Source organism: Marmota marmota, unplaced genomic scaffold (assembly GCF_001458135.2).
Source record: "Marmota marmota marmota unplaced genomic scaffold, marMar, whole genome shotgun sequence".
Taxonomy (NCBI): Eukaryota; Metazoa; Chordata; class Mammalia; order Rodentia; family Sciuridae; genus Marmota; species Marmota marmota.
The window spans coordinates 10,403,962-10,419,733 of NW_026000048.1; the positions used below are offsets into that span (position 1 = coordinate 10,403,962).

The 15,772-nt window shown below is 38.0% G+C and overlaps 1 protein-coding gene across 6 annotated transcripts in view; it reads left to right on the top strand.

Moving 5' to 3' along the window:
- Positions 1–15,772, top strand: part of Celf2 (CUGBP Elav-like family member 2) — a 788,139-nt gene that overhangs the window by 397,984 nt on the left and 374,383 nt on the right. For all 6 annotated transcript variants that reach the window (XM_048812770.1, XM_048812760.1, XM_048812761.1 and 3 more), the window contains one exon: positions 1,336–1,371. Coding sequence is in view for 5 of the 6 variants with exons in the window: in XM_048812760.1 (XP_048668717.1) it covers positions 1,336–1,371 (36 nt within the window). In the remaining variant the exon portion in view is untranslated. The remainder of the gene's footprint in view (positions 1–1,335; positions 1,372–15,772) is intronic.

Consider the following 15,772-nt stretch of genomic DNA (forward strand, 5'->3'; position numbering starts at 1 on the left):
GCTTGGAAAAGGAAATTTCTGAGACAGACACTAAATTCTTAGAAGAAGTGAGTACATCTGAGGCATTCAACAACATAGAGGGCAATGCATTCAATGCTGGTTTTGCTGAGGAATGGAAATTTTCTCCCCAAAGCCAATTTCCCCAGCAATAAACAATGGAGGTTTACTATTATAAATAACCAGGAAAGAATATTTCTAGGGGAGCTGAATTTATAATCATGCATTTTTTTTCAAAGGAAGTTTGACTGTATGGGAACCACCACTTCCCTAAAGTATCTAGTTACTATCATAGACAGTAAGTAAAGAGAGAGTTCTAGAAGCTGGGAGGGTCAGAGAAGATTCCTGGAACAGGAAGTCCTTTATCTGGATCGACAAAATGAGTAAAGAGAATATTGGCTTAAAGCTGAGGCTCCTAACTGGGGTTAGGATCAGGTTGAGGAAGGCCAGGAAGCACCTGTAATCATATGCCTCATTTGTGTATATATGTATTGCTATTTTTTTTCTTCATGAGGTGTTGATATCTTTAATGAGAGTCTTCAAGGGGTGATATGACCCTAAGAAGATTTTATACCATTGTCCTGAAAATTACATCTTTAATCCCTCAATACAAAATTGAGCCTTCCTTTGCTATATAAAATAGCTTAATATAAAACCTCTGTGTCCTCCTCCCACCAATTCCTCTCTTATTTCCAAGAACTCATCTCTGATTGAAAGACAACATGTGGCAATTAGGGGGAAAAAAAGACTAGTTTTGAAATTGGTCTTTGGTCATTTTTATTAATTTTCCATAGGGTCTTGAATTAGTGAATTTCCCACTATTTGACTGTCTTCAGCAGTCCCAAATGGTAGAACATTATCACAAAGAAATGAAAAACAGATGACTGTTACCAAGAGAATTGCAGAACATGCCTTCCTAAACCTCAAGTGACAGATCAGCATGAGGAAATACCCCCAAAGGAATCTGTCCCTAAATGACCCTGGGAAAGAGATTATAGGAGCTTTAATCAAAAACACCTAAAAGGTAGTTGGGGGAAGGGGATCCTCTTATTTTCTTTCTGGATGCTGTACATTTTTGAATTTTAATGTTTTGAACTTAATTAAGTTCAACCACCAGAAAGCGGATATATTGCATGTGTATAAAAATTTCCTTTGAAATTAGCCATTGAAAGGTTCATGGGAATTGATCAAAAATGTGCTGAGTCAGTTTTTAGTTTCTAAACATCTATATGTACAGTATGTTCTTCAAACATATCTTAGTGCACTGTATTATATGATTAAACACATTTTTTATACCAAAATGAGCTTAATTGTGCTTGTCTTCTTTTTCTCTGACAGAGAGACTGCCACAGAATTAGCTGGAGGTCCACCAAGGTAAGCAAGCTGGTTTTGCTGCTTCTGTACCTGGGAACTGTACAGCCCTCTTGGAGAGGGCTTCTCATTTCCTCTTCCTCACATCTGTCACTTGTCAATGCTAAAATGCATGAGTGAATCACATGTAAGTGATGTCATCAAAAAGTAGTGATGCTAATGTTCATTCCTTTGAGCTTACATCATATAGTTGGAGATGTATATATGAGCTATGTTTGCCCTACAAGTCATAAAGATATGCACATTACTTTATTATACCCATGAAAACTAACAATCTGCAGACACTTGGACATTTTTTCCCCTTTAATATATTGATTATTATTATTGTGTTCAGGGATTTATAAATTGGTAAAAGAATCCTAAACTTCCCCTAAAGAACTTACATCATAGTTTTTATTTTTTAATTCCTATTGTCATTTAAATAAGTACTAAGTAATATTTTGGGAAAAGAAAACTATATATGATTGATCAATGTATTTTGTATTTTTTGATATTTTATGTCAATGTATAAAATAAGATGATTACAGGATGCAAGCTTACATGACTAGCCATCAAGAATGATTACCACTGTTCAGTGAAGAGAAGGAAGGAAAGAAGGAGGGAGGGAGAAAAAGGGAAGGAAGAGGGTGGCAGTATTTTGAGAGGCATTTTACTGAACATTGTATATCTAGAATCTGGTCTTACAACTTAGCATTGTACCTTAGTTTTGGAAGATGCTCAATAACCATTAGGAAGTGAATTTATATGTGATAGAGTATTGCCTGGGAACAGTTGGAAATTGAAATTAAGAGATTCTCAAGAACAGGAAAAAGAAGATCAAACAGAATGTGATTATGAACACCACTAGGGAATAGGGGAAGGTCCAAATAAGGGAAGGTCTCCTCACCATCTGGTACAGGAGATAACCAAATTAGGTTTCTTTTTTTATGTAAAGAAAAACTTTGCTCATAGTATCATGATTAATATTGCCAAAAAACTATTTACTGTGATCCAAATATTTAAATTACTGTATGTCTTTATTCTTTGGACACATCCCAAAGAAATATTTCAGCCGTGTGCCAATTTACGGGGTTAACACCGTACGTGGGTTCTGGTTTCTGCATTCCTGCTGAGTTTGTTTGTCATCGTGTTTTCAATCTGGAAAAGGTCCACCATGAAGACTTGAGCATCCCATCATTTGCAGGCAGAGAGAGAGTTGTGTATCTGCCTATGTTTGTGTGAAGAAGTTAATCCTGAAATAATGGAATGAGGAATGACTTCCAAACTTTTATAGAATGGCTCAGATGCGGCCCACCTCTGTATTATCAGAGGAGACCCACACCATGCTGTAATCATGCAGATGAAAATTACTCAGATGCCTGAATCTGCTGCAGCCTCCTGAATTCTATTAAGTAATGCTTCACTGTGAATACCAAGCAGCCATTCACATATTCCCTAGGAATGATCTTCTGTTACAGCTAGTTTATTACTCAAGGGACAGTCTCTCTTCTTGAGCTTGGTGGGTGGTATTTTGGTAATGAGTCTACTTATTCTTTTTTATCATAAACTTTTGTTAGGCTAGTGTTGCATCAGGTTGAAAATAAACAACATGCCAACAATCCCATTCTAACTGCAGTCGACTGTCATTGTCATGCAGGCAATAAGGGCATGAGAAATAATATATTAGTTAATTCTCAATTATAATTCTAATATAACCTCAGGAATCCTTGTGACTCTTTTTAGGGACATTTTGGGACATGCCCATTGACAAATATTTCCCTTCCTTACATTAACATGAAATAATATCATTATTTAATGATTAATTCCTCCCTTGGTGTCCAGAATGTTTATTTTGCTAGCATTGATTTGTTTGTACAATAGTGTGGAATCCCATCAGCTGTTCAGCCTTCAGCCTGTTTTCAGATTTCTTTGGCCTGTCACTGGGAAAGTGCAAATGAGCCCTCAGATACCTGGGTACTATTTAGAACAAGGCACCTGGAGTTATTGTGTTTGTCGGCTCATGATTAGTGGAACACAACACTTGGAGTTTTTTATCCTTTTAGTCATAAAAGCATGCTTATGCTGCGACAACTAGGAAAAGTAGAAAATTGCAATTCAGGCAACTGCTACCTAGTGACATGTGGCTAGGAAGGAAGGAGACATAACGGTTTTATGGTTTAGTTTTCATTGGCTTTGACTGTCTTGAAATTTTCCAGAAGGCCATTTACAACTGTTGGACAAGGGTGAAGTATTTCAACTTTAATCGCCTTACATGGCATTAATTTCAAGTAGCTGGCCACTGGTCGGTAATATTCCTGTGAAAATGTGCAAATCATGTAGCAGGAGATCGTGTCTTGGTAGTTACAAATGCTTTGCAGCTGAAATGAGATATGTGCATGAACAAGCACCTAGGTGCATGAACAAGCATCAGGTTTGTTTTTCATTACTAATGATAACCTCAATCTGTTTTTGAATTCTTGCCATGGCTGAAATCAAAGACTGGTAATAATATGTCACCATAAAAAAGAAAAATCAGTTTACATGAGCAACATTCACTAAGCATTGTAATTATATTATAAATATTAAAACCAATGATCTTGAGGGGATCAAAACAAATATTTAAACTGTCTATACGAACTACACACATTGTCCTCTTTATCTTCAAGTGTCCAAGAAATGGAATGTATGGTTCCCTTTTGTGAGCTGGGAAAAATGATCATTTTCATTTCTGTATATCTTTGCTTTTATTTTGCTTGTAGCAAAAGAGAGTTTAGCAATCTGAATAATTTTCTGTTGCAATAATGTTTTTCAAGATCTGTTTTTTTATGGTAAAAGTATCTAGTTTAGGTAAATATGCTTAAATAAAATCATGGTGAAACTCCAATTGTTCAGATGGAATAGAACACTAAATTCATTATGATAGTCTTAGGTTTTAATATAAGAGATGCTGGTATGGAGATAAAACTTTATTTGGGGCAGCAGAATAAAGATATAAATAAGGCTTATATCAACAGAGGTTTTATTGTAATCACGCACCATTAGCTGCTAGTTTTGAAAGAGAGAGAGCACTTTAATTTCTTGTTAACGCAATCCACTGTTACTCAACATAAACTAAACAGTATGGAAAATAATGAGATTTAATAGACCTGCACAGAAGTATCTTAAGTACTACCAGAGAGAGTCACAAGCTGGTTCTTAGACACAACATCCAGAAGTCAGGATGTTCTTTGAAGAACATGAAGTAAAGTAAATGAAGCTTAAAATAATTATGTATATGAATCAGATGTCATCTTGTACTAGATTTTAGCATAGATCAATGGCGGCAGGCAAGAACCAAAGGTTGAAGTTATAAAAGAAAAATTTAGACTTGTCTCTTGTATTTTAATCCAATAACTTGATCTCCCCACCCCCCAATTTGTGTTTTATCTGATGAAGTTAGAGACATACAAATGGACCAACTTACAGTGGCTCAACTTAAAAATTTTTCAACTTGATGATCATGTGAAAGCAATATCCATTCAGTAGAAACCTACTTTACATTTTGAATTTGGATATCTTCCCAGGCTAGTGATATGCAATCCGGTCCACTGCATGCTGCTAAGGAGGGGCAGCAAGCCACAGCTCCCAAGCAGTCACCACCAAAAGGGGAAAAAACAGACACTATACACTATCCTGGTTTGTTGAGCTATGATGTCTGGTAGGTTAGATGTAGCAAATTTCAACTTATGATTTTTCAATTTGTGATATTTTCAATTTACAATGAGTTTATCAGCATATAACCTTATTATGAGCCAAGGAGCCCCTATATCAGCCATGGAAACCCCCCTATTCCTGGAAGACAAGTCTGTATCATAGGATTCATGTTTGAGACCTTTGACCAAAAAGTAGAACTGTTTGGTTTGTGTGAGCATCAGAGATAAAAGTCATTACAGTTTTAAATATGGAATTTTGGTATCAAATTTTACATCGTTGTTATCTGAAATCTGAACAGAATGGATTCCATTTAGTGGAAGGCTGACTTTTATCTCTGACCTTATTTCTCAGTCATGGATGTGACTAGTCAGGTAGTAGTAACAGGGGGAAAGGTGGGAGCAAAGAGAATTATGATAAGCTCCAACAGCTCAACTTGCTACTTGTGGCTCTCTAGGGTTTAAGGTTGGATCTCCAGTTCCCTAATGGAGGGCTTTTGTAGGGAATATGGCCTTGTATTTCTTATTGTCTTCAGTATGAAATGCTCTCTTCTGAGAGACCTTTAGAAATTAGAAGATGAACATGTTGGTACTTGCAGGTCAACTTCTCACTGAGCACTCAAGAGCTGATCATGCTTTTCTTTCTTCTCTATAATCCCCAGAAAAACTTGCCTCAACTGTCCTGGGACCTACATCTGGTGCTTTTCAATATGAATGAAATTCATTATTTGTTCATTGATTCAACAAGGTACATCAAGCACTTGGTATATGCCAAGTGTGACCGTAGGTTCTGTGGGAGAAAATGAAACACCACTTCTTCTCCTCAGTTGGGTAGCCTAGTGGAGAAGGTACAGATAACCATAGTGCAAGGAGCAAAGTACCTAATGTTACAAGAGGATGATAAAAATGTCTAAACAAAGGGCACTAAGGGATTCCAGCAGCAAGATTGGTGGCAGCAAGGATAGCATCCCTAATCAGCCTTCTGAGCAGGACTTGAGTGATGGGTCAGGTTTGAGCTGTGGCTATGAATGACCCATAGTATCCACAGATCTTGCAATCCCTAGATCCCTCCTCTCTCAGGTTCATTAGTGGGCTAACAATGGAAAACAAGTTCACTGGCTTAAATGACTGGTCTCTGTACCTTACACAGCCCAATTTCCTACTTCTAGCCTCCATCCATCAGCATATTGGGTACAGCAGATTATACCCTAACTCTGAGGTCATAGTTGGTAAGATGTGTTCTCTCCTCCTCAGTTCGCTAGTCCCCACCTCTTAACCTTTCATATTCACCTCACACTCCAAGTCTGTGACTGAATTCTTTCCTGCACCAGACTTTCTCTTGCAAGGTCCCCTTTATTATTTTACTCAAGTCAAATCCACTTAAAAGGCACAATAGTTATGTCGGCTTAGAAAATGCATATTGAGTTTATAGTTATAGTTCCAAGAGGTTGGGCGGGGGGAACCAGGGTTACTTCAACACTGCTATGGTCTGAATATGCTCCCCACCAGATAATTGTATTAAAAATATAATCTCAGTACAACTTATTTGGAGGCAGGTCCGTATGGGAGGTGTTCAAGAGGGCTCTGCCCTCATGAATGGATTAATGCCACCGTAAATTATTTTAAAATGTTATTAAAGTGGGTTCACTCTCTTTTTCACTCTTCTGTTACATTCTGTAACCATTGTCCTCTCTTGCCTTTCTGCCTTCCACCATGTGAGGATGCAAATATCACACCCGATGAGAAGTGTCATATCAGATGCTGGTACCTTGGTCTTGGACTGCCTACCCAGTCGTTGGTACTCTGTTAGAGCAGCAGAAAAGGACTATGGAAATGACCTGTAATATCCTCTACCATCCTCATCATAGTGGGATGGTGTCCCTAATGCTTGTGATATGACTACAACAACCCCAGCCATGACAGAGAGACACATCCAAATCTACTTTCTTTCCACGTATCTCTTTTTTCTTGTAGATGCTAAAGGCTTTAGGGAGGAGAAATTGGGTTTCTGGTATATTCTAGACAGGAAGGAGTTGGAGTAAGGAGGAAATTACTTGTAAGTGCCTATGGAACAAGAGCCACCAAGTGAGTTCTCTTCTTTCATTTTTTCCTCAGCTATTCCAGCCAGCCTTATGACCATTTTGTGCTACTAAACTGGCCATGCCAAAGTCACCAGCAGCCTTCATGTAGCTAAATCCAGTGGCCAGCGGCCATTTTTCTGTTGGCATATACGGGCTCTTGCCTTTGTTCATTGTAGGCCTGACTTCCTCCTCCGTGAAGTACTTTCTTAGTTTGGGGAACATCAAACTCTCCAGATTTTCCTCCAGTCTCCCTGCCATTCCTCCTCAACCTTCCTTCCTATTCTTTCTCCCCTTCTTGATTGACCTCTACATTTTGAGATGCTCCAGGGTTTGCCTTAGGAATTGCCCTCTTCACCTATGGAGAGGACATAAAGAGGTTTTACCCAATTCCAAGGGAGTTTTTTTGTCTGTTTGATTTGCAGTACTGGGGATTGAACCCAGGTCCTTGCACACGCTAGGTAAGTTCTCTGCTGTTGGTCTATACCTTCAACCCCTGATTTCAAGGCTCTGAAGTCATCTTTATGGAGATAATCCCTGTTTTGTTTTGTTTTTATCTCCAGTTCCAACTTCTCCCTTGAGCTTCAGATTTGAATAGTTAGCTGCCAATTTGATGTCTCTACTAGAATGTACATCTTAAAATTCATGTGTCCAAAAAATGAACTTTTGAATCCTACTTCTACCCATCTTACCATGATTATCATTCATGAACTCAGCTGCTCAAAACCTATAGGCGTTTTCATTTTTTTTTCCTCACAGTTAGCAGACAACCCATTTGGCCTAGCCTACCCACTCAACCTCAAAAATTTATCTTTAATTTGTCCACTTTCTCTGTCTTTCCAAGCCACCATAAACTCACATCTGCCTTGTTGAAATGGCCCTCCAAATGCTCTCCTCAGCTACTCTTTGCAACTTATTCGCCCCATAGCTATCTAAGTTATTTTCAAAGGTCATGGATCAAACCATGTTGTTTGACCTCTGAAACTGTATGCTTAAACCCATACAACAGATCTCTGATGCTTAGAATAAAATTAAAATAGTGTACTTTGGCTTCCAAAGGCAAAGTTTTCTCTGAAAACTTTCCACCTCCCTTTGCTGCTTGCTTCCTCTTGTTCCTAACACAATGGCCTATCTTCTCTATTCCTTGCTCAGAGAGCCTCTTTGGAGCACCCTCGACAATATACTTACTCCTCTCTGTCACGTCACCATATTGCCATAGTGTACTGTACACATACCACTTATCATTTTCTCTGCTTTTTTTTTATTACTTTTGTCCCTTTATTTGTCATCTGTTCCATTCCCTTAGTGCCAAAATAGTGTCTTCCTTGCCTATCTGGTTTATTCCTCCATCTGTGGGACCTATAACAGAGTTCAAGGTCAATAAATAGTTGTTGAGCATTCACTCAGCTGTGTGAGCCCCCAACTCAGAGAAAAGGAAGTTGAGACCTGGTCTCTGCTTTCTGTTCTTCCATCTCCCGACTCTTTCTCCCCTCCTACACTATCTCCCAACTCATTCTTCTAGATGAGGGCTGGCGAACTAGTCCACAAACCAAATGTAGCCATGGCCTATGCTTGAAAATAAGTTTTTATTGGAATGCAGTCATGCCCATCTGCTAAAACATCAGAAATGAGCAGTTGTGTCAGAAGATGGTTTGGCCTGGCAAGCGGAAAACATTTATTAATTACTAGTATACCTAGACACATCTCAAGTATCACTTTTTCTGTTATATTTTCTCTGCCCTGAAGGGTTTTATGTTCCTTCTATTAATTTGCACAGCCCCCAGTGCTAACCATTATCCTAGAATTGTATCAACTGGTTGTATAATTTATTGGCAGATTTTTATACCTTCTCCTCCAAGTAGGAAACATGTGGAAATCTGATTATCATTCATTGTTTATTCCTAATGCCTAGCAGTGCCTAGAACATAGTAGGCACTGAATAAATATTTGCATAAGTATTTGTCTGATTAAATAGATGTTTGGATTAATTTTAATAAATGTTTGTTGAACTGGGAAAGGAGGGAGGAAGGATTGAGGAGAAGTGCTAGCAAGATCCAGTAGTGGACCAGTTATACGATCTCTGCCTTCTCTCACCCTTCCCATTTTGCTCAATTCTTTACAGACTTTGGCACCCAGAAAATTCCATATATTCAGGTGAGGAGCCATTAGTCTAAATTTGACTCTTCCTAGATGTTCAGAGCTGCTGCTCTTGTGTGCTAGCCCAGAGTCTGAGAGGTTAGATTTTGGACTTAGACATGCTAGAATCCTCTGTCTGCTACTTCTTGATTCTCTGAACTTCAGCAAGTTAGTTAATATCTGTGCCTCAGTTTTTCATTTATAAATGTGGAAAAATTATAATAGCCATCTGACAGTGCCTCTATAAGGAGATAATCCACATTTTATGGTTTGGATGGAAGGTATCCCCCAAAAGCTCAAGTGTGAAACAATGCAAGAAGTTTCAGAGGAGAAATGATTGGATTGTGAGAGTCTTAACCCAATCAGTGAATTAATCTCTGATGGGATTCATTGAGTGGTAACTAGAGGCAGGCGTGGTATGGCTGGAGGAAGTGGTTCATTGCAGGCATGACTATGGCGAATATATTTTGTCTCTCTCTCTGCTTCCTAATGTGAGCTTCTTCCCTCTGCCACACTCTCCTGCCATGATGTTTAGCCTCACCTGGAGCCCCTAGGAATGGAGTCAACCTTCTTGGGACTAAGACCTCTGAAACTGTAAGCCCTCAATAAACTTTTCCTCTTTACACTTGTTCTGGTCAGATCCTTTAGTCACAACAAGGAAAAACTGACTAAAACACCATGTAAGGTATTGTCAGTGTCTGGCACCCAACAAGCCATCAATATTTGTGAGCTGTGATTGTGGTTCATTCAAAGATAGCTTTATGTTAATTATTTCTACCAACATTTGGGTAGTGGTCCAGGAACAGGGAGAGACACCATATTGCATTTAAGCAGCAGTCCAGGGAAAGGATTTGACACAGGTGCTCTGGAGCCGAATTCCAAACTGTAATCAAACCCCAGATCAGCCACTTACTAGTTCTGTGAACTTATGTAAGTTTCTTCACTTTTCTATACCTCGTTTTCTTCTTCTGTAAAAGGATAATAATAGGACAGTGACTCTGAGAATTGACGCGAATACATATAAAGTGCTTAATATAGTGTTTCCTTTGTTATTTTATTAAAAGAAGTTAAATTGCGTGTCAGTTGACATTTGAGATGGAGAAGGAGGAAAGTATAAAAATCACTGGGCATATAAACCAGTTCAGATTTTAATTATTCAGTACTTGGATTTGGATCTTACTATGAATAACTGTTGATGACTTAAAACTAAATATCCCAAGCCTTCAATGTAAAATTCCCTTGACCTTACTATAACACCTGAAAATAATGATCACCCAAAGAAAGGCTACAGATGGATGCTGACCTACAGGGGTTCAATTTACAATTTCTTGACTTTCCAATGGCACAAAGGGGATAGACAGTGGAAACTTTACTTTGAATATTGAATTTTGATTTTTTTTCTGGGATGAAGAAAATGTGGTCTCATACTTTCCTGATGCTGGGCAAGTCACAGCTCTGAAGCAGGCATTTGATCACCAGGGGAGATGGCTGATATTCTACAGTGTATTGCTTTCCCATTGTCTTGTGACTGCAGATATTCAATAGATTACATGTGATATGCAACACTTTATTATAAAATGTGCTCTGGGTTAGAAGATTTTACCAAACTGAATGCTAATGGAAGTATCCTAAATGTGTTTAAGATAAGCTAGGTAGGATAAGCAATGAGGTTTGCTAGGTCAGGTGTATTAAATGTATTTCAACTTGGGATCTTTTCAACTTGCAAAGGACTTATCAGGACATAACCCCATCATAGGTCAGGGAGTTATCTGTATATGCAAATGCAAATGCCATCCATCTATCATGAACAGCTCTATCAGAAACATGGTTTTCATTTATTCTCCAAATTACCTAAATCAAAACATTTCATTCTTTATAGGTGTGTATAAGAGTCCACAGTGACTGAATTAAATTACACTTGTTTTATAATATAGTGTTCTGATGTGTAACAGACTATCAAAGGAAGGATCTTTACAAGGAAAACTTTAGAATATTATTAAGTTACTCACTGCATGACCTATTTAGACTACTCAGATTCTTCTTGTTGTAGACTACATAATTAAATTTTAAATGGAACATGATAAAGAAATTATACTGGTGATCTCCAGAGATTTTGATACCCTATTTGGCCCTTTATAAGAGTATAGCAAAGACACACTTTAAAATTTAATAAAGGTCTGCCCTAATTTTTTTCCTTTTAGATTTTCCTTATCTGCTCCACAATTCAAAGCTATGTAACATGATCCACAAGTGTTCCCTGAAATAAAGGCTCCAAATAAAAAAATTCTTAAAAGCACATTTATTCCAATTTGAGAATTCCGTTATTTGTGCACAAAAGCTTTTGTGTAGCAATTGAACTCCTTTAAGATAAAACCTGCCATTTCCTGAATGCGTCACTGTAGAGAATTGGAGCTGCATTTATTCTGTTGGTGGAAGTATTCCTATCTTCAGAGTTCATAGAGCAAAAGGTTAGAAAATTGTTTCTATATAAAGTATGATTTTGCAATTAGAATTTATTATTTGCTATGTAAAATGTGCACTTTTGAAGGAATTAAAGGAAACACACACACACACAACACACACACACACACACACAGCCTGAGAAAAGCCAGTGTAGAACACTGAATTCCTGACTTGAGCATCCTAAGAGCCATTGTAACCTCTTGGATAAATGACATTTGCTTCATAACCTTGTATCATTTTTTTTCTTTTGTATTTAAAGAGACACTGCCAAGATAAAATTTATATGTTGAATAAATTTTCCTCATAACATGCATAACATTTTCTAATATAAAGCATACCCACGTCAGGTGGCAAGTCTTTCTCAGATTTTGCTGTCCATGGAGCTTGACAGAACACCAGGTGAGAGAGTTTGCCTTCCTGCTCAGGATTGGTTGTGTTTTACACCTTCTTCAACACTGGTGTCCATGTTTAGAATTATCAAGCTACCACAAGCATTTAAATGAGTAAAATTTCTTCTTGCTTATACATAGATCATTGTAAACCTTGTACACCTTTCTTTTCGGATTAGGTTTTATAAATGTTTCTCTTACGTATTTTTCTTTTTCTTCTTTTTAGCAAACACACAGATTTCCTTTGAGGCCCAAACCACTCAAGCATCCTATGTTGTTTTCACTTTGCAAATAAGCAATGTTAAGCACACAAAGCACTGCATAAGACCAAGCTGAATCTGTGACACAGCCAACAGAGAAAATAAAGTCCCCACTAAGCTTGACTACTCATCCCTAACCCTCTACTTCTCATGCTTTGTGGGGAGGGATGTAACTTTAAGGAGTAATGCTGGACCATGTAAAAGATTCCAAAGAGAAACTGAGGCTCAGATAGAAAATTACCCAGTGAATAAGTGGAAGTTCTGCCTTCCCACCATAATGCAGCACTTGAGACCCCCCCACACCTGGGTTCAGACCTATAGAACTCAGGCTAGCATCTACAAAAGTGACCCCTGGTGGCTCCTAATTCATTATGGGGTACCAAGGTCCCCTGCCAAAGGAAGGAAAAATCATTCCCAAGTTAGTTAGGCTTTCAATAAAACAGGTTTCTGTTCAGAGTTTAAAATTTAAAAAAAAAGAAATCTAATGAACAATAAAAATTCTGACAGACATAATAAATAATGAGACATTAAAAAGACAACATACCTTATATATAATCAGAGATATGATAAATTATTGTATAATGGTGTATTAAGGATTGTAATGAATGAATGAATGAATTAAAAGACTATTGAGCCAAGTGCAGTGGCACACGCCTATAATCCCAGCATCTTGGGAGGCAGAGACAGGAGGATGGTGAGTTCAAAGCCAGCCTCAGCAAAAGTGAGGTGCTAAACAACTCAGTGAGACCCTGTCTCTAAATAAAATGCAAAATAGGGCTGGGAATGTAGCTTCAGTGGTCAAGTGCCCCTGAGTTCAATCCCCAGAACAACAACAAAAAAAAAGACTATTGATTACCAGTTACATCACTGATGTCCACATGAGCAAGCAAACACATAAAGTCCTACAAAAGATACAAAGTACAATCATCCCTGCCTTAAAGAACCAGAAGATTCACTAAAAAAAAAAAAAAATGGAACTCACAGATGCAGAGAGTACCTTGATGGCTACTGGTGGTTCAGGGCGGGGGTGGCAGGAATAGGGAGATTGGTCAGAGGATACAGTTTCAGTTAGATGGGAGGAATAACTTTGAGAAATCTATCCCACAGTGTAGTAACCATAGCTAGTGATGACATATTGTATATTTGAAATTTGCTAAGAAAGTAGATTTTAGATGTTCTCATTATAAAGTGATAAATAGGTGAGGTTGATCAGGATATGTTAATTAACTTGATTTTATTATTTCACAAGGTGTACATGTATCAAAATGCATTGCATGCCATAAATATAGATACAATTTCTATTTTGTCAATTAAGGTAAAATAATTGTTCAATTACAAATATGTAAACAAGGGATTCTAAAAGTAGAAACTTGAATTGTGGAACAAGATAGTATGATAAGGTTATGGCAACTATTGGCTAGATTAAGTGCCATTTAAATTGACCAAATATTTAAGTACAGAGAAGAGAGAAGACTTTTTTTGTATCTCAATTCGAAAATATCACATTAGAGAACGTGGGTCTTCTGGACAAAGAAACAACAGAACCAAAGCAAAGAGCAAGGAATGTAGAGCGTCCTGAGGTGGAGATTCTGTCAGCCAGTTTCATCCAGATGCTTTGTTGAGAGAATAATAAAGACTGATATTAGAGAAATAGGTAGAGGCCAGATTGCAAAATTTTAGAATGATTGAAGAGTTTTGCTTTCGTTGTGCTTGGTTATTTTTCCACTAGGCCATGCACAGCATTTGAGCAGGATAAAGAAATGATTCAACAAATATGTTAGTAAGGTTAGTCTGATGGTGTCCTGAAAAATGTGCCATGCAGGGATGTCACCAGCCAGTAAACTCCTCGAGGACCAGAACCAACTCCATTCTGCTCACTTTTCTATCCTCAGCATCTAGCGCAGTGCTTACTGCATGCAGAAGGTGCTCAAATGTGCAAGAAATTAAAAGAGTAAGTGGAAGGATTTTTCTATATAATTCTGGTGATGGAAATCAATGCATGAACCAGGTCCATCATCAGAGAAATAAAAGAGAAATGGTTGATTACTGAAACTATTGGGGGGAAAACAAATTACTTTTACCTGCTTAAACTCAAACAGTGAAGGAAGGAACAAGCCATAAGCTTCTCAATTTTCCAGTGTGGGAATGCCAAAAATGGGAAAATGTGGAGGAAGAGCTATGGGAAATGTGGGGTAGAAAGAAGAGTTTTTTTTTTAATATTTATTTTTTAGTTGCAGTTGGACACAATACTTTTATTTTACTTATTTTTACGTGGTTCTGAGGATCGAACCCAGGGCCTTGAACATGCTAGGTGAGTGCTCTACCACTGAGCCACAACCCCAGTCCAGAAGGTTTTTTTTTTACTGGGTTTGAAGTAAAGGTGAGAGTGCAGGGGTTAAGGGTCAGTTCTGGATGTGGAGCTGGAGGCGTGAGCAGTTAGTAATGAAGCATCTTGGGCACTGTTTGCCTGGAGGTTTAGTGAAGCCATTTTGTATATCTAACTGGGTTTCATGGTTGTCTTTTTATGAGGACTTTCCTTGCCAAATTAGACAAGATGCAAATTTGATAAAGATTCCTTGAAGATAAATCATGTTGGTGCCAAGATAAGTATAATACTCAAATAGCTTCTAATTCATTCTGGCAATTTCTCAGGAGAAACAGAAAAAAACAACTTCTCTGGGGTGACTTCCTTATAGACCGTATTTCTCTATTGACTGCCCACCTCAATTATCATCCTCTTGCTGACATTCACTGTGGAAACTTGGGACGTGACACCGTTAGAGGAGATCTCTTGGCAACAGAATTGTGTGTGCTGCTTGTTCCCATTTGGCCTTTCACATCTTGGCCTGGATCTTCTTGGCTCATTTCATCATGTCTGGGATTTCATCTTTTCTGGGTTCTTGCCGGAAGCTCTGGCAGTTGACACTGTTCTGTTGAGAAAGTCGTACCTAAGTTCAACTTCCATGATGTAAGAGTTTCTCTTTAATACCAGGGTGAATTGAAACCCACATTTAATGCAACATTTGAGCCATTCATTTTATCATCTAGTTCCAGTATTGCCTAAATTTTGTCAATTGAAATTTCCTGTAAAAGAGCAGAGGTTAGTTTGGCAGTGCTTTGGGGCGGCTCTGGGTATACTAGGTAAGGCAGAATAGGCCATAAATTGGCTACCTGGTAGTTATAGCTATATATCATTGCAGGGGTTGTTGAACCAGGAGGATTTTAAATTTTGATTGTCAGTGTGTGTGGCCACTTGACATCAAATAGGGATGCATGTAAGGCCAAAAGAATCGTGCTGTTACTAGAGGCATTAAAAGACAATGGTAGTTTATAATTGGGAAATAAATCTCATGAAAGAAACTGAGCCCTGGAAAGCAAGATGGGATCAAAGTGGTTGTCAAGTTGTTCTC